The sequence below is a fragment of the Neopsephotus bourkii genome, unplaced genomic scaffold, assembly GCF_033783945.1.
Source record: "Neopsephotus bourkii isolate Nb327-2 ecotype Australia unplaced genomic scaffold, CSIRO-AGI_Nbou_v1 NB_551, whole genome shotgun sequence".
In the NCBI taxonomy this organism is placed as follows: Eukaryota; Metazoa; Chordata; class Aves; order Psittaciformes; family Psittacidae; genus Neopsephotus; species Neopsephotus bourkii.
This window is the reverse complement of record NW_026901052.1, coordinates 217,466-241,728: the sequence shown is the minus strand read 5'-3', so window position 1 is coordinate 241,728 and position 24,263 is coordinate 217,466. Positions and strand designations below refer to the sequence as shown.

Here is a 24,263-nt window from a genome sequence, read left to right as displayed (position 1 = left end):
CCTGTGCTGTGTTGGTGTGTGTTTGTAGCTCTGTCTGTATAAGCTTGTGAACAAGCACTTGGGACAGATGTGTGTTTTTGTGTTGCTGCACAGTTGGGTGCGGGTGAGCACCAGCTTTTGTGTGTCCTGGTGCACTGGTGTGCACTGGGGGGACATAGATGTGATTTCTCATAGCCTGTCACATGAATTGGAGTGTATTTCTTTCTTTTCATCTGTGGATGTGCTTGGGTGTGTTAGACTGCATAGGGGTGTGTAAGACTGTAGTGTGCATATGACTGTAATATGCTGCATATGACACCAAGTATGTTTGCTTGTCCCTTGTGAGAAGTTTGTGCAAGAACTGTTGGGGGCCTGTATTGACAGCCATCCAGGAGGAGTAATGAGCACAGTGCACATTTGTGTGGGGGGTGGATGACAGTGCATGCATCGTCCTTACCTTTGGTAGGACTGCATATTTGCATGACCTCATATTTGCATGACCTCTGCTCTCTAATGGTTGTTCTTTTCTTGTCTCGCTTCTTGTGCAATTGCTGCTCTGTTTTGGCTGTTACGTTTGTCACGGCAGTCATCGCCAGTCATGGAGGAAAAGGTAAATCCTGTTGCTGCATCTTCACTTTGTTAATCCTGGTTTGGGAGGTTGCTGTTGACTGGCAACAGGTGATGCTGGGAATTTGCCCTCTGTCTTTTGGCACTGGGGTTAGACTGGCTCAGTGGGTGATGCAGAGGGAGTGACTAGGCTGCTGTGTCTAGAAGAATGTTCTCATCAGGAAGAAGCCTGTGAACTCAAATGCAGAAGACACAGGTCCCAAAACAGGATCAGTCCTCTGTGAGTGGACATTTATACTTCACGTCCCAGAATATTTTACAAGTCATCTCTTCTCCCCTATTTTACTATAGAGTATGAGGCATGTATGTGTTCTGAGTGGGCAGAAAATGCATGTTGCTTTTAGTGGCCCTCTGAAGGCACTCCTGGATTGGGCAATAAGTTCTGCATCTGGAGCCTGCAAAGAGTAGTTCTTGTCTTTTAAGCACTGGCAAACAGATCACAGTTTTGTTATGTATAATAAGCATTAGGATGTTACCTCTAGAGCATCCTGATCCCAGGATTTTGCTACTGCAAACTTTTATTGAGGAATGTGCTGTTTACCTCATAATGTAAGGTGCAATCAACCAAGTGTTATGAAGTTTACTCCAACACTCAAAATTTAGGCCGTTCCTGAGGGTACTCTAAATTTCTTTGAAGACTAATAGTCAGCCCCAAGACTGCAAAGTTGAAATTAGCTCTTCAGTGGTGTTTGCTCTTTCCCCTTCCCTGTGAGATTTAGAAAAGGCTGGAAGGTTTTTCCAAAGAAAGTCAGCAAGGAAATTTCCTAACTACCTATGTTAAAATGCTTTCCTGGAGATACTACAGCTTCTGACGCTATGGAGACCTTGTCCCATGTCTTCTGGTTAGCAGGGACTGTGAAGTTCATACCTTCCCTGTACATTCATTGTGGGGCTGTATCTCCTTGCATGTTAAATGTGTGTGTGTGTTTGTATATGAATGTAGAAATAAGCTATGGCTTCCCCAAAGAAATCTGATAGAAATTACCTAAAGAGGAAGTATAATGTCTCAGCATATGTTTGGGATGGCTCATATTTCCCGGTGCTGCCAGTGAGTTACATCAGGCCATCCCAGCAGAGTCACAAAAGTGTTTCTATTGTAGCGTGTTGTTAGGTATTCTGACTGCACCACTTGTTCTGCATGGAATGGTTTGCAGTTACAAGACATTTTCTTCAGCTATGAAGCATGACTCCCTTAAGACCATCATCCTAACCTGAAGAAGAGGAAAGATAGGAAACTATGGCTTGTTTTTTGTTTTGTTTTGTTTTGTTTTGTTTTGTTTTGTTTTGTTTTGTTTTGTTTTGTTTTTCCCCCATGAAAAGAATGATTCTTTTGAATTAGACTTTTTTTGGACCCTTGAGTTACTTTTTAAAACGAAGAATTTTCTGTCTTTGTGCCATAAAGTTCTAATTTCTAGTTTTGAATCTCTTCTTAATCTCTTCTACATAACTGGCTATACTTTTTTGTGGCACTTAGTGCAGTGCTGGGGTGAAGGTTTCATATTAGGGGAAAAATTTCCCTAGTGTGTTATTTAGAAACTTAAAACTTAACAGTTAGAAACTTTCAGGGTCTTGGAATGGTAGAAGTAGGATAAAGAGAGGCAAATACAGGAAGACGGATAGGGGTAAGTGTACTAAGGTATCATGACCTATTAAGAACAGGTGTAAATAGTAGGATAGAAGTCATAAATTGGTATTTAGACAAACAGACATGGAATGTTTTCTATAAACCTTCAGCAATTGTTAGTATTTAAAACCAATAAGCACCAAGGTGCCTTTTGAGTGGAAATGCTACCAGAAAACTGGTAATCCCTATCATGTATGAATCTGATTTTAAATCTGTTGAAAGATAGTTGCATCTTCTCTAGGAAAGAAAGTAAGGTTAATCAGGTTGTGTCAATTATCTGTGTTCCTCTAAAATCTATTTATGTGCTGCCTTTGTGTTCTGGGTTCAGCTGTAACAGTTATTTTTCTCCTTCCTAGTAGCTGGTGGAGTGCTGTGTTTTGGCTTTAGTTTCAGAACAGTGCTGACAGCACACCGATGTTTTTAGTTGTTGCTAAGTAAAGCTTACCCCGATCAAGGACTGTCAAGTCTGCCAGTGAGGAGGGGCATAAGAAGCTGTGAGGAAGCAGAGACAGGACACCTGACCCAAAGTAGCCAGAGGGGTATTCCATACCATACTATGTCATGCCCAGTATATAAACTGGGAGGAGGCACGTGGAAGGGCCAGATCACTGCTTGGTCAGGCTGGATATCGGTCAGCAGGTGCCAGGCAATTGTATTGTGCTGCACTGCTGGTTAGTGTTTGGTTTTTTTCCCCTTCCCTTTTTAGTTTTATATTCCCTCCCCTTGTTACTTCCCTTATGATTACTATTATTAGTAGTAGTTTTATATTATACTTTAGTTATTAAACTTTTGTTATCTCAACCCATGGGGTTTACATTCTTTCAACTCTTTTCCCCATCCCACCGAGTGAGGGGTAAAACGAGGAGAGTGAGCAAGTGGCTGTGTGGTTCTGGGCTTAAACCATGACACTTTGTAAGAGGGTTTCTCTGTGAAACTTCCATGTATGAATCTTTAAGGATCTTCAGGAGGGGATTTTCATGCAGTCTTAGGAAAAGCACATCACAAATCTCCTTGCTGGCCCACACTAGAAATACCTTTCTGCCCCTTCTGCCTAGCCAAGGTGGGCCACAAGTGATTATTCCTTCGCACGAGCAACGTTGACACAGCGGTGCTTGCCCAGGCAGTGCTGGGAATGGGAAAGTCAGTTATTTATTCCACAAGCATTGTTTCCTCTGCTAGACACTCCACTTCCTTCCTTCATAAATGAGCTGATTCATGTACCATCTCCTGTTTTAGTGTGTTTGTGTTTATCCTGGGGGTCCTTAGGCTCTACTGCAGTTCATGGCTGAGGTGGTTTTGATGGCCACCCAGCTTGTTCATCAAAGCAGTTCTTTGATGTTGACTGTTGAAGAAAGGCACAGGAAGGTCTGCTGTTATTAATACTGGTGTACAGAAGGGTGGATTTCATCACTCCCCACACCAATAACTAGAAGGCCTATACAGGAGTAAGTGAAGTACCATCAATGAACCCCTTTATGGGTGCTTGTCACATAGAGGATCAGCTTAGCTCATCTCTGCAGGGCCACTGGAGTTAGTGAGTGGAGGATGCTGGGGGTAACCCCAAATACATGTGTCCTCTGTCCCTGCAGGCCTGCTTCTCTGGCATAAAATCAGTTGCCAGTTTCAGCAAGCTGCTGCAGCCTTTTTCACCTCCACTGCCTGCTCTAGATTTTCTCCCACTGAAGCTTGGTCTCAAAACTTGTGCCAGCTTTTATGTTCAGAATCAAACTTGCAATTACCTAGTTACCTGCAGTTGCCAAGAAAGAAGAGGATGAAGAAAACATAATGACAGACATATGTCAACATAAATGTCAACATTTACACCTTTAATTTCTGAGTTTTGGATGCATTGTAATATGGATTTGAAGAGGGGATCGAAGAGTACAGGTATTATTTTCTTAATACTGAAAGTGATCCAGACCCCTCTGATTTCTGCTCTTAGAGCTAATGGGATTTGTGATGGAATGTACAAAAGTGCCCTTTAGGTGACTCTTACTTAAAAGCCCCTTTTCTGACACAGAAATGGCATCTCTAGGATCTATGGGAGCTTTAATTTTGCTGTGAGAATTGTTTGCTGTGGGCTATTTTCCCACAGTACCTTTGTTTCTCAGAATATACACTGACTTAAATAGACTGATGGTTCCTGCACTTTTGCATCTCCCCAAAATCTTTTGTGTTGTTGTAGAAGGCAGTTGTGCCTGTTGTGATCACTTGGCCTTCTCCCTATTAGTGTCTCACAAAGAAGAGGCATGGCTCTAGCAGCAGACACCATGGGTCTGCGTAGACAACAGCATGGAAGTGTGGGAAGTGGGAGTTCATACAGCTGCTATGTGAGGGGCAGGAGTGCAATTCGATTTCTAGTAACTCATGCTTAACATAAGCTAGTGTGCTGTTTCTTTTCTGCAGAACCTTGTAAATGGCTAACATATTGGTTTCCCCTCTCTGTTTGTTTAGCAGGAAGGAACGTCCTAACTCTCTGAATGTCTTCCCCCTCGCGGATGGCATGGTACGTGGGCATATAGGGGCCAAGATCATCCCAAAACTGGACCACTGGCACCTCAGTGACCTCAGCCAGCTGCAGTCCAACTCCAGCTACAAGGTTTTACAGATCGTCGTGGAGCAAGAGCTTCTCACTCTCACACTGTCAACAGCATCCCGTGTTTTCATTAAGATGGAGACCAGTCTGTCCATAACCCTTTGCAGCCGCTCCCTTTTGTGTGTCTGCTCCCTTGGTAGCTGTGCTGTAGGTGGAAGGATATTCTTGTGCAGATCTAGTATATGGTAGAGGAGGGATTTGACAGCTCCTCATGCTTTTTGTCTCAGTGATAATCTCCTTTACTTGACTGGCCCCAAGATGAGAGGGATGTATGGGGAGGCTTTGGGGTTTAGGGAAGATAAATCCTTCACTTTTTTTACAGCTTGGGAGAGGAAGTGTTGGAACCTCATCCGTCTCTCCCCCTTGATAAGAGTAGTGCCTCAATATGCATAATGTACTTAGCTGAGACCAGGCATTGGGTTGTGCTTGCTCTCCAGTGTTTGTTATTTTTGCCTAATCACTGTTCTGGCATTCTGTCTTCAGGAAGAAGGGCTCCTAATCCTCTCTGAATCCCCAAGTCTTGCACTGTGCTTAAAGGTCTTCAGTTCCTCCTATATGTCTAATCATTGCTCTAGACTCGCATTTATCTACCGTCAATATACCTGTCACCTTCAATGCACTGCCTTCTGCACTGGGGCTTGCCAAATTGCTGACAGCATTACAACTGCACTGAAGCAGCTGCATGGTTTTGCCTGTTGCTTGCAGGGCTCTGCTCTGCCATTCAAGTGATCAGCCCAAAGACCCAGATGTTTCAACTGACAGTTCACTGCAGTGCTTTACAGTTTAGACTACACATGGTGACCAGATTTCCGATGAGCTGTACCTAGAGACCTCTCAAAGTCTTTGTAATGAGGATCCCACCAAATTCCTCTATTTGAATGATCATTCAATCATAGAATGGCTTGGTTGGAAGGGACCTTAAAGATCATCTAGTTTCAACCCAGTACCTGGTGACAGGCCTGAAAGTCAGTGGTGCATCTACCCAGCACCAGTATCTCACAGAGCTTCTGGTCTGCTTTAAAGGTGTCTGATAAAATTTGCTTTCTCTCTGCCTGGAATTTGTGGAACATCAAGTGTTTTATATGTCACATCTAAGGACTGATCTCCTTTTGAGAAGTTTGAAAGCACTAACCTGTAAAATAAATTGAGGCAGTAAAGGCAAAGAGGAGGAGCAAAGCCAAAACCCAGCTCGTTTTTTGTACCTACTCTCCGTGTCCCCAGGTTACATTAATGGTACTTTGGCATGAGGGACTGCAGGAGTGGCCTCCTTGATGCACAGCAAAAGAAATCTAGGCAAATTCAGAATTTACACAGCAAGCAAAGCACCAACTTACCTTTTTTAACACTGCTTCTGTTAAGTGGCCAGGCTAAGCACAGCACAAACCTTAGCAGTTGGGCAGCCCTCTGCCTCCATGGAAATCGGAAATACCAAAGCAAGGTCTTATGATAGGGTCGAGACTGTTCTTGTAACCCAGCCCTTGCTGTAGTATTAAAAGCACAGAAGTTTGGGAGACATAGCAACTTGCAGAATGCCAGTTATCTCCTGCAGTCATTTCTGGAAAACTTTGCCTGGCATTAGGGAATAGCAATGCCACAGTGCAATAACACAGTTAAGGATGAAGATAGAGCATGAATGTGTTTGTTCAGACTAGTGCTGTGCTAACACAGCACTACTGCAAGGACACAGCCAGCCACGAAAATGCACAGAGACCAACGCCTTCTTATTTTGGAACCAGTTCTGGAACCTTGATATCTCCAGGCAGTGCTGCACACTATGCTGTGAACATATCCTAAAGCTCACTAGTCATGAGGTGTGTGTAGCAGGGGTTAGTTTTTGGAGAGGAACAGTGAGAATGTTGGGGTTAGATCCATCTTCACAGACTTGCTAAGGTGTAATTCTATAAGCAGTACCATTGCAGAACTTGTGAAAAAAGTTTAGTGGATCTCACTGATAGCCCAGTATCTGCATTGCAGAAGAATGCAACAGGAACCCAGATAAATGGAAGCTTTGATGTCCAAGTTCAGGTAATAAAGGATTTCTGACTGGATCTCTTTGTGATTTGGTGGTGGTTCTGTCACGCAAAGAAATCCATTTCTGGTTACAAGAAAGCTTTGTGCAGGAGTAGTGTGCTACTTGAAACACCTGACAGTGCTGGGATTTTTGTTGGTGATAATTAGGGAAATTCAGAAGTGGGGTGCTGGGTTTAAGGAGGATGCCTGCTATGGTAGAGTTAGAGAGCTTGGGCTGTGGAAGACTTGGATAGGGTAATGTGTTATGGAGGATTTCCTAAGAGTATGGAGCAAACCTATGAATGATTAAAGGATGTGATTGACTGGCTAGGTTTGCAATTTGAAATGGAGATTTTCTTCCTGCGAGCATCTTGCACGCTCTCTGATTGGAATGTTTTTTCTTAAATATTTTGCATGACTGAAACCTCAGCAGTGCTGCTTGTGCACTCATCTCTTCAGCAGCTCAGACACTTACCTGCACAGACACTCATCATCTGCACAGACAACTCACCTTCCCATATGTGTATCCTGACTCTTCTGACTAGTTTTTCTTCTTCATGGGGCCATACTGTAGCTACATTTTAAGTGTCCTTGTACGCTTACTATTATTTTCTGTTTTAGTTTCTGTCATTATTTTTGCATTCAGTTGTACATTTATTTTATACACCATTTTGGAGATGAAAGTCCTTAACATTTTTGTTTTTATGTACTATGCTTTCAGTGTTATAATCATACAGTTATGGCTTCTCATGGTGACATATGACTGCTATGAATGTTGGGCCTTTGCAATGCATTTTGGAGGTCACTACTACACATTTGATGTTTAGGAGGTTGACAGGTATGGCTGTAGGTAAGTGGTGGTTGTGAAGAGTATTCTTTGGGTGAGCTGTGGGTTATGGAGAATGCCTCCTAAGCTATAAGGGAGAGCCGTACATTTAGTGGAGTATTTAGCGTTAACAGAGCACTGAGGACAATAGAAGGAAGATGCCAGCAAAGATTAATAATGCTTCTAGACTGTGAAGAGTAATGCCTTGGTAGTATTTACATCTGAGACTAATTTCTCCAATGAAGGCTGGTAGGTTGATAGAGTACATTTTCTAGGTAAATATAAAACTCAGATGTTTAAACAAAAAGTAAGTGAAAGACCAGGGTAGTTTTACTCACTGCTGTGTGCTGGGTGAGGGCCAGATTATGTCAATAAGATATTAGAACATGTCTCTGATACAGATAGTGCCCTATAGACATTGATGATACAGGGTTTCTGAATGACATCTGCTTCAAGGGATGATGCGTGGACCCACCTGGGTGTCTCTTCTTGAAGGGCTAAGATGCTCAGACACCTGCAGGCATGTTCGGTTATTGTTACAGACTTGCAGTGTGTACAAGAACATCTCTGAATCCTTTCATCCAACAGAAGTTTTGTTTGGGGAATTAGATTTTATGGCTGCACTTCACACTTGAATCTCTGTCACTTTGTACATAAGGAAGCACAGTAGGCAAACTGCAGTTGAGGTAGTACAAGGCTTACTGGATCATACTGGATCTCAAAAACCTAGTTGGATTTTTTTTAATTATTTTTTTTGTCTCTTTATGAATTAGGAAAGTAGCTCCTGAAACAGGAGTTTGAAGTAGAGGTGGAAAGTGTGGTTATTACATGCAGCAGCCTAACCAAAAAGTCTCCATCTCAGTCTTAATGCTAAAATCAGCAAATGTGCAGGGAGATGAATTGAGTGTAGAAGTGTGGGTGCTCTTTGGACTCACAGTGCAGAAGCTGTATGCAGAATACGGATTGTATTTAATGGCAACACAGTTTTAAAAAGTCTTAATTTCCAGTATAAATGCACAGAAGCAGTGTAAAACCTTTGACTTCCACAGTGTGGTGTACAGCAGGGTATTTAAGATAAGCATACAGAGGCCAGTCTAATTAAAGGAAAATCTTAGTAAAATTGCGGATTAAAAAAAAGTATACATGGCTGCAAAGGGTTAAGTCAGCTTTTTCTTCAGTCTTCTCTCTCATCCTGTTCTGAATTTGTCGTGTTGTGCAGTTATTATTAGAACAAGAGAACGAGACTTCCAAATTGGTGAAGTGAAACAGCGTCACAGATCCAAGGTTGGGAGGCTCAGAGCAGAATCTTTCTAGTACTTCCACAGAAGGGGAAAGGCAAATAGTAAAGATTCAAGCAGGGTCTGTATGTGCAGCTGCTGAATGTCACTGCACCCAATTGCAACTCATTATCACATTTAACTTGCAACATGAATTTTGTCATCTACCTGCAGGCAGTGATTACATTGGACTGCCATGAAGAATAGGCGTATCTCATTTGGGTCTGGGAGTTATCACAGCATTGGTCAAGACATTAATTGGCTGACTGAAGCAGTGGTGACAAACAGGAGTCATGGTATAAAATCCTGACTGAGCCTTGAAACCTCCCATGTTTTTCAAGAGGTGTTATTGCAAGAAATGGGGCTGTAATGTCTGTAAAACTGAGAGCCATTTGTGTGCATTTCACCCTGGGGATCCGTCTCCTTTGTTAATTTATCATTTTCTCATTTTTTAATTCTTGGGTCTTGTCATCCTGTTATTTGGAAGTGGGGAGACCAGTTGTTTTTTACTGTGTTGTCAAGCTAGACCCATGCCTGGCTAGCTTTTGAATAAGGTGGTCTGGAGACACAGATCTCCTGAGCTAACACAGTCAGAATATCTCAGCTTGGTACCTGCTTTGCTGCTGCAGTTTAGTGTCAAAATCATTTTGTTGTTATCTCATTCAGGTTCTGTTGATGACCTAGAGTAATGACATCATGCAGGACCTCTTAAGAGGCCACTTCACATCCTTCCCAAACAATATCCATGTTGCCTTCCAGTCTTGGGAAATGCTGGTTTAGCTTACTGCAAGTGTCAAAGCCTTTCAGCTTCCACTGCAGTCAGTATGAGCTACAAGTACTTTTTACTTATGATAAAGCCACTTTTCCTGAGATACATGATGAAGAGATCACATACTGATGTGATTTGTGAAGAACAATGTTTAGTGTTAAAGGAGGAAGGATACCACTCTTTTCGTAGGTGGGATTTGCTTGTTGAGTTCAGCATGAAAATTCACTGTTTCATTGTGGTTCCTGTGCCTAGTGTCACCAACAAGCACTGGACATGTAGCTGGTACAGCGAGCAAGACTCATTCTCCCTAATGCTTTAAGCAGCCATACAACAACAAATGGGAGATTAATTGAAATGTATAGCTATGCTTTTCCCTTTTTGTTCTTTCCCCCCCCTTGGAATTGTCATAGTGTCCTCAAGATGAAATGTCCGAATCTGGGCAGTCTTCAGCAGCAGCCACACCGAGCACCACTGGAACGAAGTCCAACACTCCCACATCATCTGTGCCCTCTGCTGCTGTCACACCCTTGAATGAGAGCATCCAGCCCATCAGCGAATACAGTGGCACAACCAAGAGCAGTAAGAGAGCACGAGAAAAGCGGAACAGCCGGAACATGGAAGTCCAGGTCACGCAGGAGATGAGGAATGTCAGCATAGGTATGGAAGTTGGAGCTTGGGTACTTGATCATTAAAATAATTGAATTCCCAATGCTTTTGTCCCTCTGTTACAGGAAGAGACTAGAAGACCAAGGGGTAATTGGTATGAAAAGTATAGAATTTGAGGAAATCTTAGAAAGATACACAAGCGAGGCAGGGCTGATGGGATGTTAGCAATTTTCTGGCTAGCAGATTTTTAAAACATCAGTAATATGAATAGCTTCACAAATAGGATGTGAATAGGTTATTGAGTTCAGTCCCCTGCACTTGCATTCATCCGTCATAGAACTTCTTCCATGAGCAATCAAGTCCCTTTTTGGTCTGACGTTTTTGCAAACTGTGCACCTCATCAGTACAATTGTTAAAAACTTCCATGTAGTTTTATGTCTGGACTTATTTGTAAGTATTTTATTTCCATTGATTCATATCCCAAATATGTCAATTAGGTTAAGTAATTATTTTCCCTTTTGTATGTTTATCCCCTGCTTTGATGAGTTTAAAATAGCAATTATATCCAGCTGTTTTTCCTAGCTAAATAAGCTGTTTTCTTTTAGTCCCCCCCAAATCTTTAGAAGTTATGCTTGCTTTCTGTCGACTTCCTGGAGTCCTTTAGTAACTTGAATTCATGATTTCTTGTCAAGTAAGCCACCACCTAACACTTTAGCACCAGGCTGTTTAAATAAAGTGAAAATGATAAAAGCTGTTTTCTTTGTTTTTTTCATATAGCTGTGCCAGTGTCGTGTCTGAGTGTATATTGTATTTAGGCTTGCAGCAGCCTTCAGAAATGAGAAATGGTCTGTTCTACAGGTCATATACAAAACGACTGTAAAACTAACTGAAGATCATAAGGGAAATATGTGCAGGAGCACATGGGTGAGTGTAGGTCTCCAAGGTTAGGATCTGAGCCAGATGATGATCTTTTTTCCTGAATAGTACAGAGGAAATTCTGCTAACATTCGCAGGCTGGTTCCCAACAAATTAAGACTATAAATCAACATGTAACATCTTTTGTTGCAGCATTTGAATGGGAATTGCAGTGGCTGAATCCCATTCTTTATTTATGTTAGCACCTGAGGGTGTTCTGGGTCACAGGGATCAATCTGCCAGAAACTGGCATAGTTCTCCATAAAAGCATGTGGCTTCTGCATCGCCAACTGTTAAATTGTGATCTCTTTGGTGATCTTGGCCAAGGCAAGTCAGCATAAGCATTGGTATCAGAGAAATTGAGAACAGATACATGATAAACACATAAATGTATTGGCTTTTGCAAATCATAGGTGTGGTTATGTGGATAGAACTGTACCAGTTTACAATAACAGAAACAAAACTCCCTAAAGACACAAGATTAGACAAGTTAAAAAGGGGACAGAACTCTTGAGCAAAAAGGAGTCACATAGCAAAAGAATTTGTAAAGGTAAAAGAAAGGGGGGGGGGGCTTGATACAAGAAAAGCTAGTGCCTGAAAAACATGAAGTACTTTTTAGCTTAACTTAGGTTGTCGAAAGAGAACAATGTTTATGTTGTCTGTGGAATGTAGTGGCTGCACTAAACATGAGTTAATTGTTTCACACTAGTCTTCTAAAGTATCTTTAGTTTTAAAGAACAATGTTTCTGTTGTAAGTCTGTGGTGAGATAACAGGATTTAGTGGCCCCACTAAACATGAATGAGTTATTCCACACCATTCTTCTACTTACCAGTTAGTTTAGAGACAGAGCCTCCCAAACATCTGCTAGCTTTGGATACACCTTGTCTGCCTATCCTGCAGTAAATTTTGCAGGAAGGTCACACTGTTTTAAATCTTTGCTAGTTATCAGAAGAATTACAGGTATGGCTGGTTTCTGCTAGTTGTGTGATTGCTGGGGCGTCCAACTGTGCCAAAGGTGAAAAGTACACTGTGAGGAAGACTGCTTACTTCATCTTGAAGACCCCTACTCACAAGAGGAAGACTGCTTACTTCATGCTGAAGACCCCTGCCAACAATCACCAGAGAGCAGTGCACAGACCCCACGAGGAGGGGACTTATGATAATAAGTTCCAGGAGTCAGTTATAATATTCCCCGCCTATATGCGGGAATTATGAATATGAATGTAAGTAATGTAATCATGAAAGTATATAAACCTGTAACAAATGCTAATCACTTGTGCCTCTGGCTACAGTCATGGGCCCAGAGGTGTTGCTTTTGCTTTATTGACTTTTGTCCCTCAATGAAACCTTGTTATCTTGTTTAGAGGAGTGAGTTCATATTTCACAGATGTCAGTAGTTTGAATGCCCATAAATTGTTGCCCTTATTTTTACAGCTGTTCCTTTATAAGTTCTTTTACCTTCAACAACTTTCTCGGATCACATTTTTTTCTCGTGTGTGTGTGTGTGCAACTGTGAAGTCATTTTGCATGTGAAAGCTGCTTTTTTCTTGGTGGAGTTACTGTATTGTGGAACCAGCTCAAGGCAGATACAGTATCTTTCCTGTGTGCTCTGCATATTCAGACTTTCAGCTATTTCTCACATGTAATGCAAAATCGGATCTTCATACTGAAGAGAAACACAGATACTTGAATTTTGATTATGTATTTTGTACATCTTACATGCTTAATTATAGATGCATAATTATGTCAGTGATACACATACATGCCTTAGAGCTGAAGTACCAAAAAAAAAACTCAGAGGTATTTGCAGAAAAGCTTCCCAGCTTGAAAAAGTGAAGAGGAAAGCTGTTTCTATGAGTTTGAGAGCCACTGGTGTATGGATACCTGCTTTGGCAACTGATACATACCGTATTTCGTCTTCAGATATGAAACTTGTTGCCAGCTGAAGCACAATGCCAGCCTAAAAGAATAAAATCAACACAAAAGTTGTCATGGGCTCTGATATTTGGCTTCTGGGGCTGTTTGGAACGCCAAAAATTTCACATCTGACAGGGACTAATGCAGTTTACAAAGTAGGTCTTTAATCTTTCAAAAATTTCTTGTGTGAACAGACATTGCGTTCATATTGCTTGTTTAGAATAAGTGCAAGCCTGAGCTTTGGAACAGTTTGGTAGATACAGTCTTCAGCCTTTTAGATTATCCAGAAATGAGAACAGATTTTAAGAAAGAAATGTAGAAATGTATTTATTAAGCAATTTATTTATTAAGAAATTAGCAGATTTTAAGAGTAATTTCACTGTAATTGGTATCTAAACTAGTTGTAGACTTGAGAATCTGTATTGAAATTCTATTTCTATTGAGACTAAATAGTGCCAGTTCACAACTCCAGTATTCTCTGTGAAGCTGTACAATTTTCAATCTCAGTTAAAGCTGCGTGGTGATTGAAGAGTTTTTATTGACAGAAAAATAAAGTTTATTTGTCATTTAATGGATGAAATATTGCTGGTTATCACTCTTTAATGAGGATTCAGGCCAATGACCTTGGTGATACTCTGGGCTGGGAGGGAGACGCTTGAGGTCTTCATGCTCTGGAATTGTGAGGGCACTTTCCCAGCACTGCATTTATGACTCCAGGTGATCAGCCACTTTCTGTTCCTATTTTAAGACTTGACACTGTAAAGTTTTGAAATGTTGATATTCAAAGCTGAAACAGTCACTTCAAGGAACACCATCCTGTGAAATTCCTGATACTACAGATCGTATCTTTTGTCTTACATAGGAATGGGCAGCAGTGATGAGTGGTCTGATGTTCAGGACATCATAGACTCTACCCCAGAGCTGGATATGTGTCAAGACCCCCGCCTAGAACGTACTGGGAACAGGTATTGACTGTGAATTTCCACTGTGTGCTGTTTTGCTTGTTATGAGGCGTGAGGAATGGATGCTGTGGATTACTGTGAGTTCAAGGTACAGGTGTTTTAGAAAGTCCATATATTCTGCTGAGTATGACATGAGGGGTTCTGACTTTCTTCGAGTTCTCTGGAGGCAGCAAATGTTTGGTGATAATCTGCACAAAGACCTGTCCAGCTGACCCAGAGCTGAGCTTGTTTGCCTTGCTAGATCAGAGAACAGAGAGGTGTAGCAACAAAAGGTTTGAGGCGCAAAGTGAACATGAGCTTAAGCTGTCAAGAAGAGGGAAAAGATCATAAACTGGTAGAATAGTTTGGCTTGGATCAGCTACTTGCACCTCCCTACCACAGCCAGAGACACCTTCTACTAGAAAAGGTTGCTCCAAACCCCATCCAGCCTGGTCTTGGAACTCCTCCAGCAGTGAGGAAACTGTAACTCCTCAGTAACCTGTTCCAGTGCCTCACCACTCTTACGGTAAAGACTTGTTTCTTCATACCTAATCTATATCTATGCTCTCTCAGTTCAAAACTGTTACCCCTTCTCCTGTCAGTACGGGCCCTGGTAAGAATTCTCTCTCCATCTTTCTGATAAGCACCCTTTAGACACTAAACTGCTCTGAGGTCTCCCCTTAAGGAGCCTTCTCTTCTCCAGGCTGAACAAGCCCAGCTTCTCAGCCTGTCTCCAGATCAGAGATGCTCCTGCCCTTGCAGCATCTCTGTAGCCATCTCTGGACTCGCTCTAGCAGCAACACATCCCTCTTGTGGTGTTGCCCCAGAGCTGGACACAGGACTACATGGGGGGCATCTCCCCAGAGCAGAGATGCATGTGTCTTATGAGAGATCAGTTCTGAATCCAGTTTCAAAACCTCAAGCTTTTTTTCAGTTCTGTTTTTTTAAGTGCAAGTTTTTTTTCTTTTTTTTTTTTTTTCAAGAGCAGGAGCAGGGCTGCTCCACGAGAAGACAAGCAGGAGTAATCCCAGCAATCCCAGTCCCTCAGGTTCTGAGCAAAGAGGGTAGAGCACTGATTATGAGCTTAGTGAGCAGCCCCAGATGAGGCAATGGGATGAATTAGGCCTAGTGCTACCCATGAGGAGCAGGAGACAGGGCTGAAGACACTACACCTACATGTAGCTCAGAGAAGGACTGAAGACCTTGGAGCAGTGGGTGGGTGTGGTTCCTCATACAGCTGGTCAGAGCAATTTTAACCCATCTGTGCACGCAGAACCTTGAGAGTTCTCTCAGACCTTCACTGAACTACTGTGGTGCTCTGGTTCCTATCCATTACCCAGTTTGTGTTAAATAGGAGGCTCCCTGGAGGCCATTGATACTGCTACTGTATTTCTGTGTGGCATGTGTTAAGTGTAAAATTATTAGTCTAGGTTCCTTGATTCATTTTTACTGAGGTTGGGGGGTTAATTTTACAGGATTTGTTAATTTTTACCCTCATCTAGTGGATAATTTGGTACTAGAGTGGCAAAACCACATCCTTAACTCTTACAGGTATGCAGAAGACAGTAGCCTGACAAAGTGAAGGTGAAGTTTTCTCACAGTCTGAATCTGGACTAGATATGCCCTCTTGAGCACCCTCCTAGAAAAGGATATGAGCAGCAGTAACAGATGCATTTCTCACCTGTAAAACCACATACAGCTGAGCTCCCAGCAGAATATGTGGGATGTAGGGACAATTCTCAGAGGCAGATGAAGGAGATAATTAGATAGCTGAAACATTTGTACCTTTTGATGGCAGTAAGAGGTGGAAATGTGCTCCTAGAAAGAATGATTAGAAAACATTAACTTTGATTTACCTTTCATGAAATAGGTTATGTTGACAAGTGAAAGCATTTTGGTACACAGACTCGCCCAAAAAAGAAACTAAACCTTCAGGGTGATTTCATTTACTAGTTGGTGAAGGAAAAAAGACCATTGCTCTTTTCAGCATTTGAGTCTTTATCTGATCTTACTATCTAAGGTTGCTATCTAAACTGATAGGAGTGTGCAGAAAAGTCAGAGCTGAGAGCTTCTGTGAGTTGAATATTTATGTCAAATATTGAATAGTCTTTAACTGCTATGATTTAAAAGGAGGTCAGGTATGTGAGCTTTGGCATTGTACATGATGGGTACTTGCTCTTGATATGGCAAATAAACCATTCTTTTTTCTTTAATCAATACGTTCTCTGAATCACCTTATGATGAAGGGGTGGAATGTGCTCTCAGGTTTTGATTTCAGTGGTCTGGTATTTCAGAAATGTTTTAGTTTCAGTGTTGCCAAGTAACAAGAGTCCTTCATTTTTTCTCTTTCAACAACAGCCCAACACAGGGGATTGTGAACAAGGCATTTGGCATCAACACAGACTCTCTATATCATGAACTCTCCACAGCAGGGTCCGAGGTTATCGGAGATGTTGACGAAGGAGCAGATCTGCTAGGTAAAACCTTGCTCAGAACCATTCTGTTTTCTCTGGTACAGTGACAACTTTGTTAAGCTTCTAGAGGCACTTAAACATTTTTTATTTTTTTTTCTCCCAGAACTTGAATGTTTAGATTTAAAAAAACGGCATGGGAAATAGAGACATTATGTGACTGAACTATGTACCTGCAGTACAGTAATGCTTACTCAGAAAATAACTTAAACTGTTGGGTAACCTTTATTTGGGTTGTCTTTATATGCATAAGTTATTTTTCTACAGGATTCTCCCACACAAACAGCTCAAAGACAAAATCTGTTCCTTCTGCTTCCTCCTCCAAATTTCAAGTAATTTTACATATTAGCAATTTCACTTGGAATAAAGACTGTTCGAAATTTGGGAGAAAGTAACTCCTTTTGTTAAATTTTTGAAATTTAAATTATATGGAAATATTATGGTCTGTACTGGAGTTTTTACCCTTTTACAGTCAGTCTAAGACATGTAGTAATCCACTTTTTAGACTGATTTTGAAGAAGCTTGTAATGCCTGAAGTCTGGTTGTATTCTGTATTCATGAGTTGCACTTTGAAGCAGTCAGAGAAACATCTTTGCCTCAGGTAGCCCTTGGCATACTTTCTGGTGTTGGACTCTTGATTACTAGACCTTAATTTGTGACAGAATTTTAAGTCCCTGCTGACTGTTTTCCTGAATCAGAACAATATGAATAGTCAGATAACATGGACAGCTGATGAAGTTATGACTGTGTAGCTCACTTTCCATTTTACTGCTTGATTTAAGGAGACTTAGGAGACATGAGAACTCCGAAAATATGCCTTTTATGCAAGGGATATGATCTGAAAATGTGCTTTTCCTTTCTGGTGATTACTGATGTTGCTTGTGGATAATCTTCTAAGTTTGGTTCTCTATGTGTGTCCAGAAGAGGATGAGTTGAATCATGTCACAGATTGGCAGCAGTTCACCTTTGCAGAAATTTAATTAGGAATATACTTGTATCAGCTTTGAATACCAGTCTTGTATTGGGACCCTATAAAAGTTGTGTTTCTGCAGAGAGGATAGATTTTGCCCTGTTCATTGGAGACTTCACCATGAAGATGTGGGCTGAAGACTTCAGAAAGGATATTAATACTATACTACTTGCTTTATCTAAAACAAAGTATCTGTGAAAATGTTACTCTTGTAAGTAATAATGTAACTGGAATCTAAGAACAAGATCCAAACTATCACCAGAATGCTTGCAATACCTTTTTGATATAGGTAGGTTTGGGGTTTGGTTTTTTTTGGAAGCATGGTGTTAGCCTTGCAACATGCAGGAGAGCTTTTGTGCATGGATTGATGACCGTTGCCTGAAGTGTTAAAACATTTAATGTTTCACCTCCAACTCGAAACTGACAGAAGAAAAAAGCCTACAGAAGATTCAGGAGGAATGCATAGGCTTTCTCTGCCTGCCATTGGGGCAGCACGTGCAGATACTTAGAAAATTAAGAATTTAGAAGGAAGAGCAAGATTTCCAGGTTGAGAATCATCTGGATGCTAGCAGTCATTGCAGAAGGACTGGGACTACTGCTTAAAGTGCAGATAACAATAGGAACTACCTGTGATGCTTAAAGCTTCATCTATCTATTACTGAATGAATGTTGGTTAGCCAGCCCTCATATGTTACCAGGAACTCTTCTAGCAGAATCAAAGCATCAAAGCCAATTACAATTTTGCCATTGCCATGAGTTTTATCTTGGTCCTCAGGTGCTTCCTTATCAATGCTTATCTGGGACAGTGCATAGCTGATTCTATGGCTGTCTTCCACTAGTCACTGTGCCAACTGCTCCTTTCCTTCTCTCCCGCAAATGGATGGGACATCAGCTACTACAAGTTACTCATCAAGAAAATTACTTGCTTGGTGTCTGAACAGCTTTGGACTACCTGTTCTCCACTTCTGGAAACCTGCCTTCTGGAAATCCACTTCCCCTTTGGATTACCCTGTAGATCAGTGACAAATTCAGACTGTTGTTTTCGAAGGGCCAGAGATTTTAGTTGCCTAAACTTTGTAAGGTCCATCACCACAGTAGCAGTTAAAGTCAAAGTAGCAGAAGTCAAAGGTGCTTCACCTCTTCCAGTAATAAAGCTGCTTAAAGGCCAGTGATTGATTTTGGGTTGAACAGTGCCTGTGTTAAGTGTAGCTTATGAAAACCACATAGTGTGTGTGGCTTATGAAGATACCATTTCTGTGCTGGGACAGTGTTCTGGTTTGAGTGGAACATCAAAACTCCTGCAAGTGATCACATGGTGGGTTAGCAGAACAGGAAGGCTTCTCTTGGTTCCTTTTCAAACCTGGGAGATGGGCTGTGATGAAATCGGGTGGTTCTGTGAGTTTTCTGTGAGAAATTTTAATGAACATGTATGTTGCCAGGATTGTACAAAGAAAGGCAGAGAGATGTCTTAGAGGTCATATCTCTGACCAAGAAATGAGATTTGTACTTGTTTTTTGGCTTTGTGCAATAGAAAGCACTAAGTCTTCTTCCACTCAAATTACTCAAACTTTTGCCTTTCTTGTTAGAGTAATTTTTCTCTCTTCCTGCTTTACCTTTGAGTTTGAAGAGCCATAGAGGAAATTCTGTTTTATGGTTGTGATGTAAGAAACAAGATCCACAATCCAGAAGAATTCTCTTTCTGGGTCTTATTTGGACTTTTCCGTATACATCAAGAGATTAGGTGAGGTTATGCCACCTAAGTAAAATTTTAATACTACTTCAGCTGTCTCACAAAATTTGGTGATCAGTCTTTGAAGCCTGTTCTCTGCTTTTGGACTCAGTTTCTTAAACGAAGAGAAATCTCATTGAAGAGAACTTTAAAGTAGAAGGATCTTACTGAAATTACCATTGAGCAGTAGCTGGCAGGCAGGTCTTGTTTCTTGAATGGAAAATCTCACTCATTCTTTCTGGATATCTGCAAAGCAGCCATCATCTCTTGGTACACAAGAGGTGCTGTTGTATATAAAATAATAACATTTATGTGGGTTCCCTCTGCTGCCACTAATACTGCTTTATATACATGAGTTTGCATAGAAAGTATGGAGAAAAATATGGAGCGCAAACAATTATTTACTAGTAGTAATTGTAGATCAAATTCCCTTTTTACTTACTACAGCCTTAGGAACACTAGTTTTCTGCATATTCACTTGTTAATACAGATACTGGAGAGGGACTCTTCATCAGGGACTATAGTGACAAGACAAAGGGGAATGGCGTTCAACTCAAACAGGGGAAGTTCAGGTTAGATTTTAGGAAGAAGCTCTTCCCTGTGAGGGTGGTGAGGCACTGGCACAGGTTGCCCAGGGAAGCTGTGGCTGCCCCATCCATGGCAGTGGACAGGGTTGGATGGTGCTTGGAGTGATATGGTCTAGTGGAAGGTGTCCCTGTCCATGGCAGGGGTTGGAACTGGATGAGCTTTAAAGTCCTTTCCAACCCAAACCATTCCCCATTCTGCGATGCTCATCACAAGTTCTTGCCTCCTGATCCTTGGTAGCTTGCCCTTCTTCCATCTCCTACTGCCTGCTTTTCCCTATCCCAAGAGTTTCTGTGAAAGAGAACTAGCAGTTTGATTATGCACTATGGGCAGGTCCTTTCTTTCAGCTTTAGGATGCCCAACTGTGTTTGCTTTGGAGATTAAAACATCCCTTCAAATAACAGGATTTTGTGGTGAAGACAGAAATTCAGCTATGTTAGTGGTAAGTTTATACTTCATAGTTGAAATGGGATTATCAGACTGCATCCCAGCACTGCACTGTGAAAAAAAATCAACCCCCCCCCCCCCCCCCCAGTCTTTTAAATGCAACTAGTTGTCTCTTGCAGGCTGAAGTATCATTGAAGAGGTCATGTGTTATCAGAAGATCTAGTTGCTAAAATCACAAGGGGAGTGGAAAGGAGAAGGTAGTGGGAACTAGCTTTTCTGCATTTAGTGATACACAACTAAATAAAGAGAAAATAAAGGGAAAATAAAGGTTTATCCAGGAAGATGTGATTCATGTCTGGAAAACTGGAGGTAGCTGAGGCATGTGGTTGCAATTGCACCACAGATTACCTTCCCTTAATTTTTTTTTTTTTATGTCCAGTATGTAGAGTCATGCCATCTACAGTCATGGCAGGTCCTGTCCTTACTATTTCATGCCTTTTGACATTGAAATGTCTGAATCATTGTTAAGTTTTTTTTAACAATTTTTTTTGTTTTGTTGGTTTCAGTCACTGATTGACCCTTTTTTTCCACTTCCTTTTCTTCCCCCTGTCTCTCTGTGCTTCGCTGGACATGGCCCATAGGGGAGTTCTCAGGTGTGTATCTCCTTTCCTCAGTTTCCTTTCTTGTTTCTTTTTACCTTGTTGAGGTCAAATGATGTGGTATACACGTGTGATACTCCCCTGCTCTTGTCCAAACACGGTTGGCTTTGCAGACTTCTCCTACCTCCACCTTGCTTGGTTGCCTTGCACCGGTGGGTCCTTGGGCAACAGGATGTCCCTACTCTATGCTCACACCTGTTGCCTTTCAGTAAGCTTTTCTTGTGTGGCTTTATGCAGGTTTGCTACACTGGCCTGTCACTCAAGTTCTTGGGGCTCAAACTGTTTTTTCCTGTCAGGACAGATGCTACGGTTGGAGCAGAGCTTGGGTGGGCACGGAACTGAGTGAGGTTCCCACTGTCCTCTCAGTGAACTGTGCTGTGAGGAATCCCCCTATGTCCATGGTAGTCACTGTGGGTTGGTGGATTCACACTGGCCTTCTGGGATAGCTGTAGTAACATTAAAGATGCTTGATGGATTAGAGTGGCACAGCCTCTGTCTTGCATGGAAGCTTGGCCTTTATGGCAGAACTTGTGATAGCTCTGTCTTGTTTTAGTGGAGGAGACTTGCTGCCTTAGGGCTGTGCTCTGTTGTCAGAAGGCTTGCACCTTTCCATCAAAGGCACTTGGGCCTTGATGCAATTTCAAATGAAGTCAGGGGGATCTCTCTTGATTTCAGTGCAAACTGGATGAAGTAAAGGCAGATTCAGTACCATAACAACTGTGTGATAGTGAGCTCTGTCACATTCCTTTACCCGGCACCTCTAGCAGTTGGCTCTAGGGTTACAAAGGAAAGGGATGGCATCATCCTTTCTTTTAGTTCAAACTATTTTTACTGTGAGCCACTTTTTCATGGACGTTTCTCAGAAAACCTCCTGCTGAAGCTGAGTTGGAGTTTGTCAGACTGGGAAGGTTGATTTGTGCTTTTGCAAAAAGTCCAGATGAGAGCTTTGATATCCATGCTCCTTTTGTTTTCCTCCTGCCCTTATCCTTCCCTCTCCTTGTTCATAATGTCTGTTGGACCATCTTCTTGTGAGGGTGGGAAACAGACACCTCTAGTGCAGGGAAAATGATGAAGATAGAAGAAACTCATTTTGAGCTTGTCCTGACATCTGAAGTGTGAATCTCTCTTAGGCCAGGCTGCAGCAAAACAAGTGTAGATTAGTTACTGTTGAGCATCACCTCTACTGGCACCACACACAGATGTACACATGCTGATGAGCTGCTCTGTTTGCTATTTACAGACTGGTACTTAATGGCTGCTTTTGTTTTTCTCTTCCTTTCTTCCCCTTTGTCCCCATCTCTTTCTGTTCCCTTTCTCGTATGGGATGGCTCTCATAGTACGGGATGATTTCTTTGGTAAGGCGAAGGCCTTTTTTCTTTTATCTTTTATCTGTATCTTTTTCTTTTTTGTTTGTTTTTTTTTAATGTGTATTTTTTTCCTGAACTTCTTCCATTCACTCAACATCCCTCCATGTGTCTTGCATTTCCTTGGTTTGTTTTTTTTGTGATGATGGTGTCACCTTTCCAAGAAGCAGGACGCAGCTGGTCAGTAGCGGTGACTTGGGGATTCTCCTCTGTTTCTTGTGGTTGATTATCCACTTTGATGGTTCATACTATTTGCCTGGATATGGAAGGTGGACAGTGTAGGATGGGCTCTGTTTAGGGCTCTTTCCAGATGTCTCTTCCCTTTGCTTCATGCCACAAAGGAGTAAAGAGATCTCCTTTTAGTCCCTCCATGGTGTTTTGGGTTTTTTTTTCCCATGAGTAGGACCGTCCCATTACAGCCTGCATAACGTTATCTTCTACCATATATTCTATGGCTCTCGGAGGCTTCATCCATTTCTTGATTGCAAGACTAGCCCTTCAGACCTCTCACTGGTTAAAAGTTTGGGCTGCACTGTGTCACACACTAATAAGGTAGAAGGTGTGCTGAGGATGCTGATGTTTGGATGCTGTATGGCTTTTAGTCCTGGTATGATAGCTCACTCTCTTCACTGAGTTCCTTTCTCTCCCCAGAACAGCTGCAGAGAAGGATAGATGACTCAAGGATGAAAAAAATTTAGTCCAAAAAAAACTTGGGCTGAACTCTTTTTCCCTTGATGTCCCTCAGCATCTGTAATGTGCTTGTGCCATTTTAATGTCTTAGTGGCCGGATATTTGATCATTTGTAGAATCACTAAAAAGGAACATAATTTAAAAGAATTTAATAAAGTGGTGACTTCTTGGTCTTCTAATCAACACATGGCATGCTATAAAAGAAAGGGCTATAGGTCACTTACCAAACCAAAAACACACTTGAATTTACTCTGCAGTTAGTGTCTTTTTTGCTATTTGCAGTATTCTGTAACACAGCATCCAATGAACACTTTGCCTGAAACATCAAAGTGATTAATTACCTGCCTACTGATTTCCCAGAAGTTACTTGAAAATGCTGCATCTTACTTGTTCTTGCTGGGAATTTGCTTTTGCCATCATAAATTCATCCCATTTAACTGTGGGAAGAGGAGTGTTGTGATGTGTTCTCACTTCCTGTATGGTACCATGTTTTTCTTAACTTCCATTTACTTCATGTTTGTGTTGTTTTTATTTCATTGCAAATATTAATTAACAGTCATCAAATAATGGTTCATGAAAACTGTTGATGTTTTTGCTGTAAAGGAAGCGGTAGTTCAGAGGGCAGGACAAGGAGCACTTCAGCACACACACTGATGGTTGTGAGGCTTCTTCATGTTCTGGGATCTGTAGTGAGAAATGAGCTACAACCTTCAGCATTGTTCCACAACAGGGAGAGGCCTCTTTGCCTTCAGTTCTCAGGTGGCCACTATTCCCCATTGTAAGACAGAAGCTGACGCTGGGAGCCAGCAAGATCCTGGCAGCAGGAAACAATCCACATGTGCTTTTGGTCCTTGAATTCCTTTCCATTTGGTTTTGTGAAATAACTGAATTTGACTTTCACTCTTAGCCCTATATTTTTCAAAGCGCTTGCATCCCAATCTGCATATTGCAGTCATTGTACGTTGATGTCCAAGCGCAAGTGCAGTGTGTCTGATGTACATGTTTTGGATGTGGGTCTTGAGTGATGGGACTGAGACTTCAGATTTTAAACATGTGTGAGAAAACTTTTAAACGTAGAGAGATCAACAGACAATATGAAGTCTTATTAAAATTGCTCTCGTGGAAGGCTGATAATGGGAAGCCTTTCATATGCATGAAACTGGTCACAACCATGATTCCAAATTGGTACTGCGAAACAGAAAATCCAGCTTATACTGAGAAGGAAAGAAAACCACTGGTGTGCAGATCTGGCCAGCAATTTTGACAGTGTTTTGCTGTCTGCTGTGAAAAACCCATGAACTTCTTCCTTCTTTCTGTATG

The 24,263-nt window shown here is 41.6% G+C and overlaps 1 protein-coding gene across 33 annotated transcripts in view; it reads left to right on the top strand.

Annotated features, from left to right (window-relative positions):
* MAPK8IP3 (mitogen-activated protein kinase 8 interacting protein 3) overlaps window positions 1-24,263 on the top strand; it is an 80,962-nt gene that overhangs the window by 24,992 nt on the left and 31,707 nt on the right. For 9 of the 33 annotated variants that reach the window (XR_009725094.1, XM_061351104.1, XM_061351099.1 and 6 more), the window contains exons 5-11: window positions 566-589; window positions 4,685-4,829; window positions 10,119-10,365; window positions 14,010-14,112; window positions 16,447-16,565; window positions 20,872-20,883; window positions 22,227-22,244. Coding sequence is in view for 32 of the 33 variants with exons in the window: in XM_061351104.1 (XP_061207088.1) it covers window positions 566-589; window positions 4,685-4,829; window positions 10,119-10,365; window positions 14,010-14,112; window positions 16,447-16,565; window positions 20,872-20,883; window positions 22,227-22,244 (668 nt within the window). In the remaining variant the exon portion in view is untranslated. Of the gene's footprint in view, window positions 1-565; window positions 590-4,684; window positions 4,830-7,557; window positions 7,687-10,118; window positions 10,366-14,009; window positions 14,113-16,446; window positions 16,566-20,871; window positions 20,884-22,226; window positions 22,245-24,263 lie in introns of those variants that run through there. The other 24 variants (XM_061351121.1, XM_061351107.1, XM_061351100.1 and 21 more) reach the window with 15 other exon arrangements.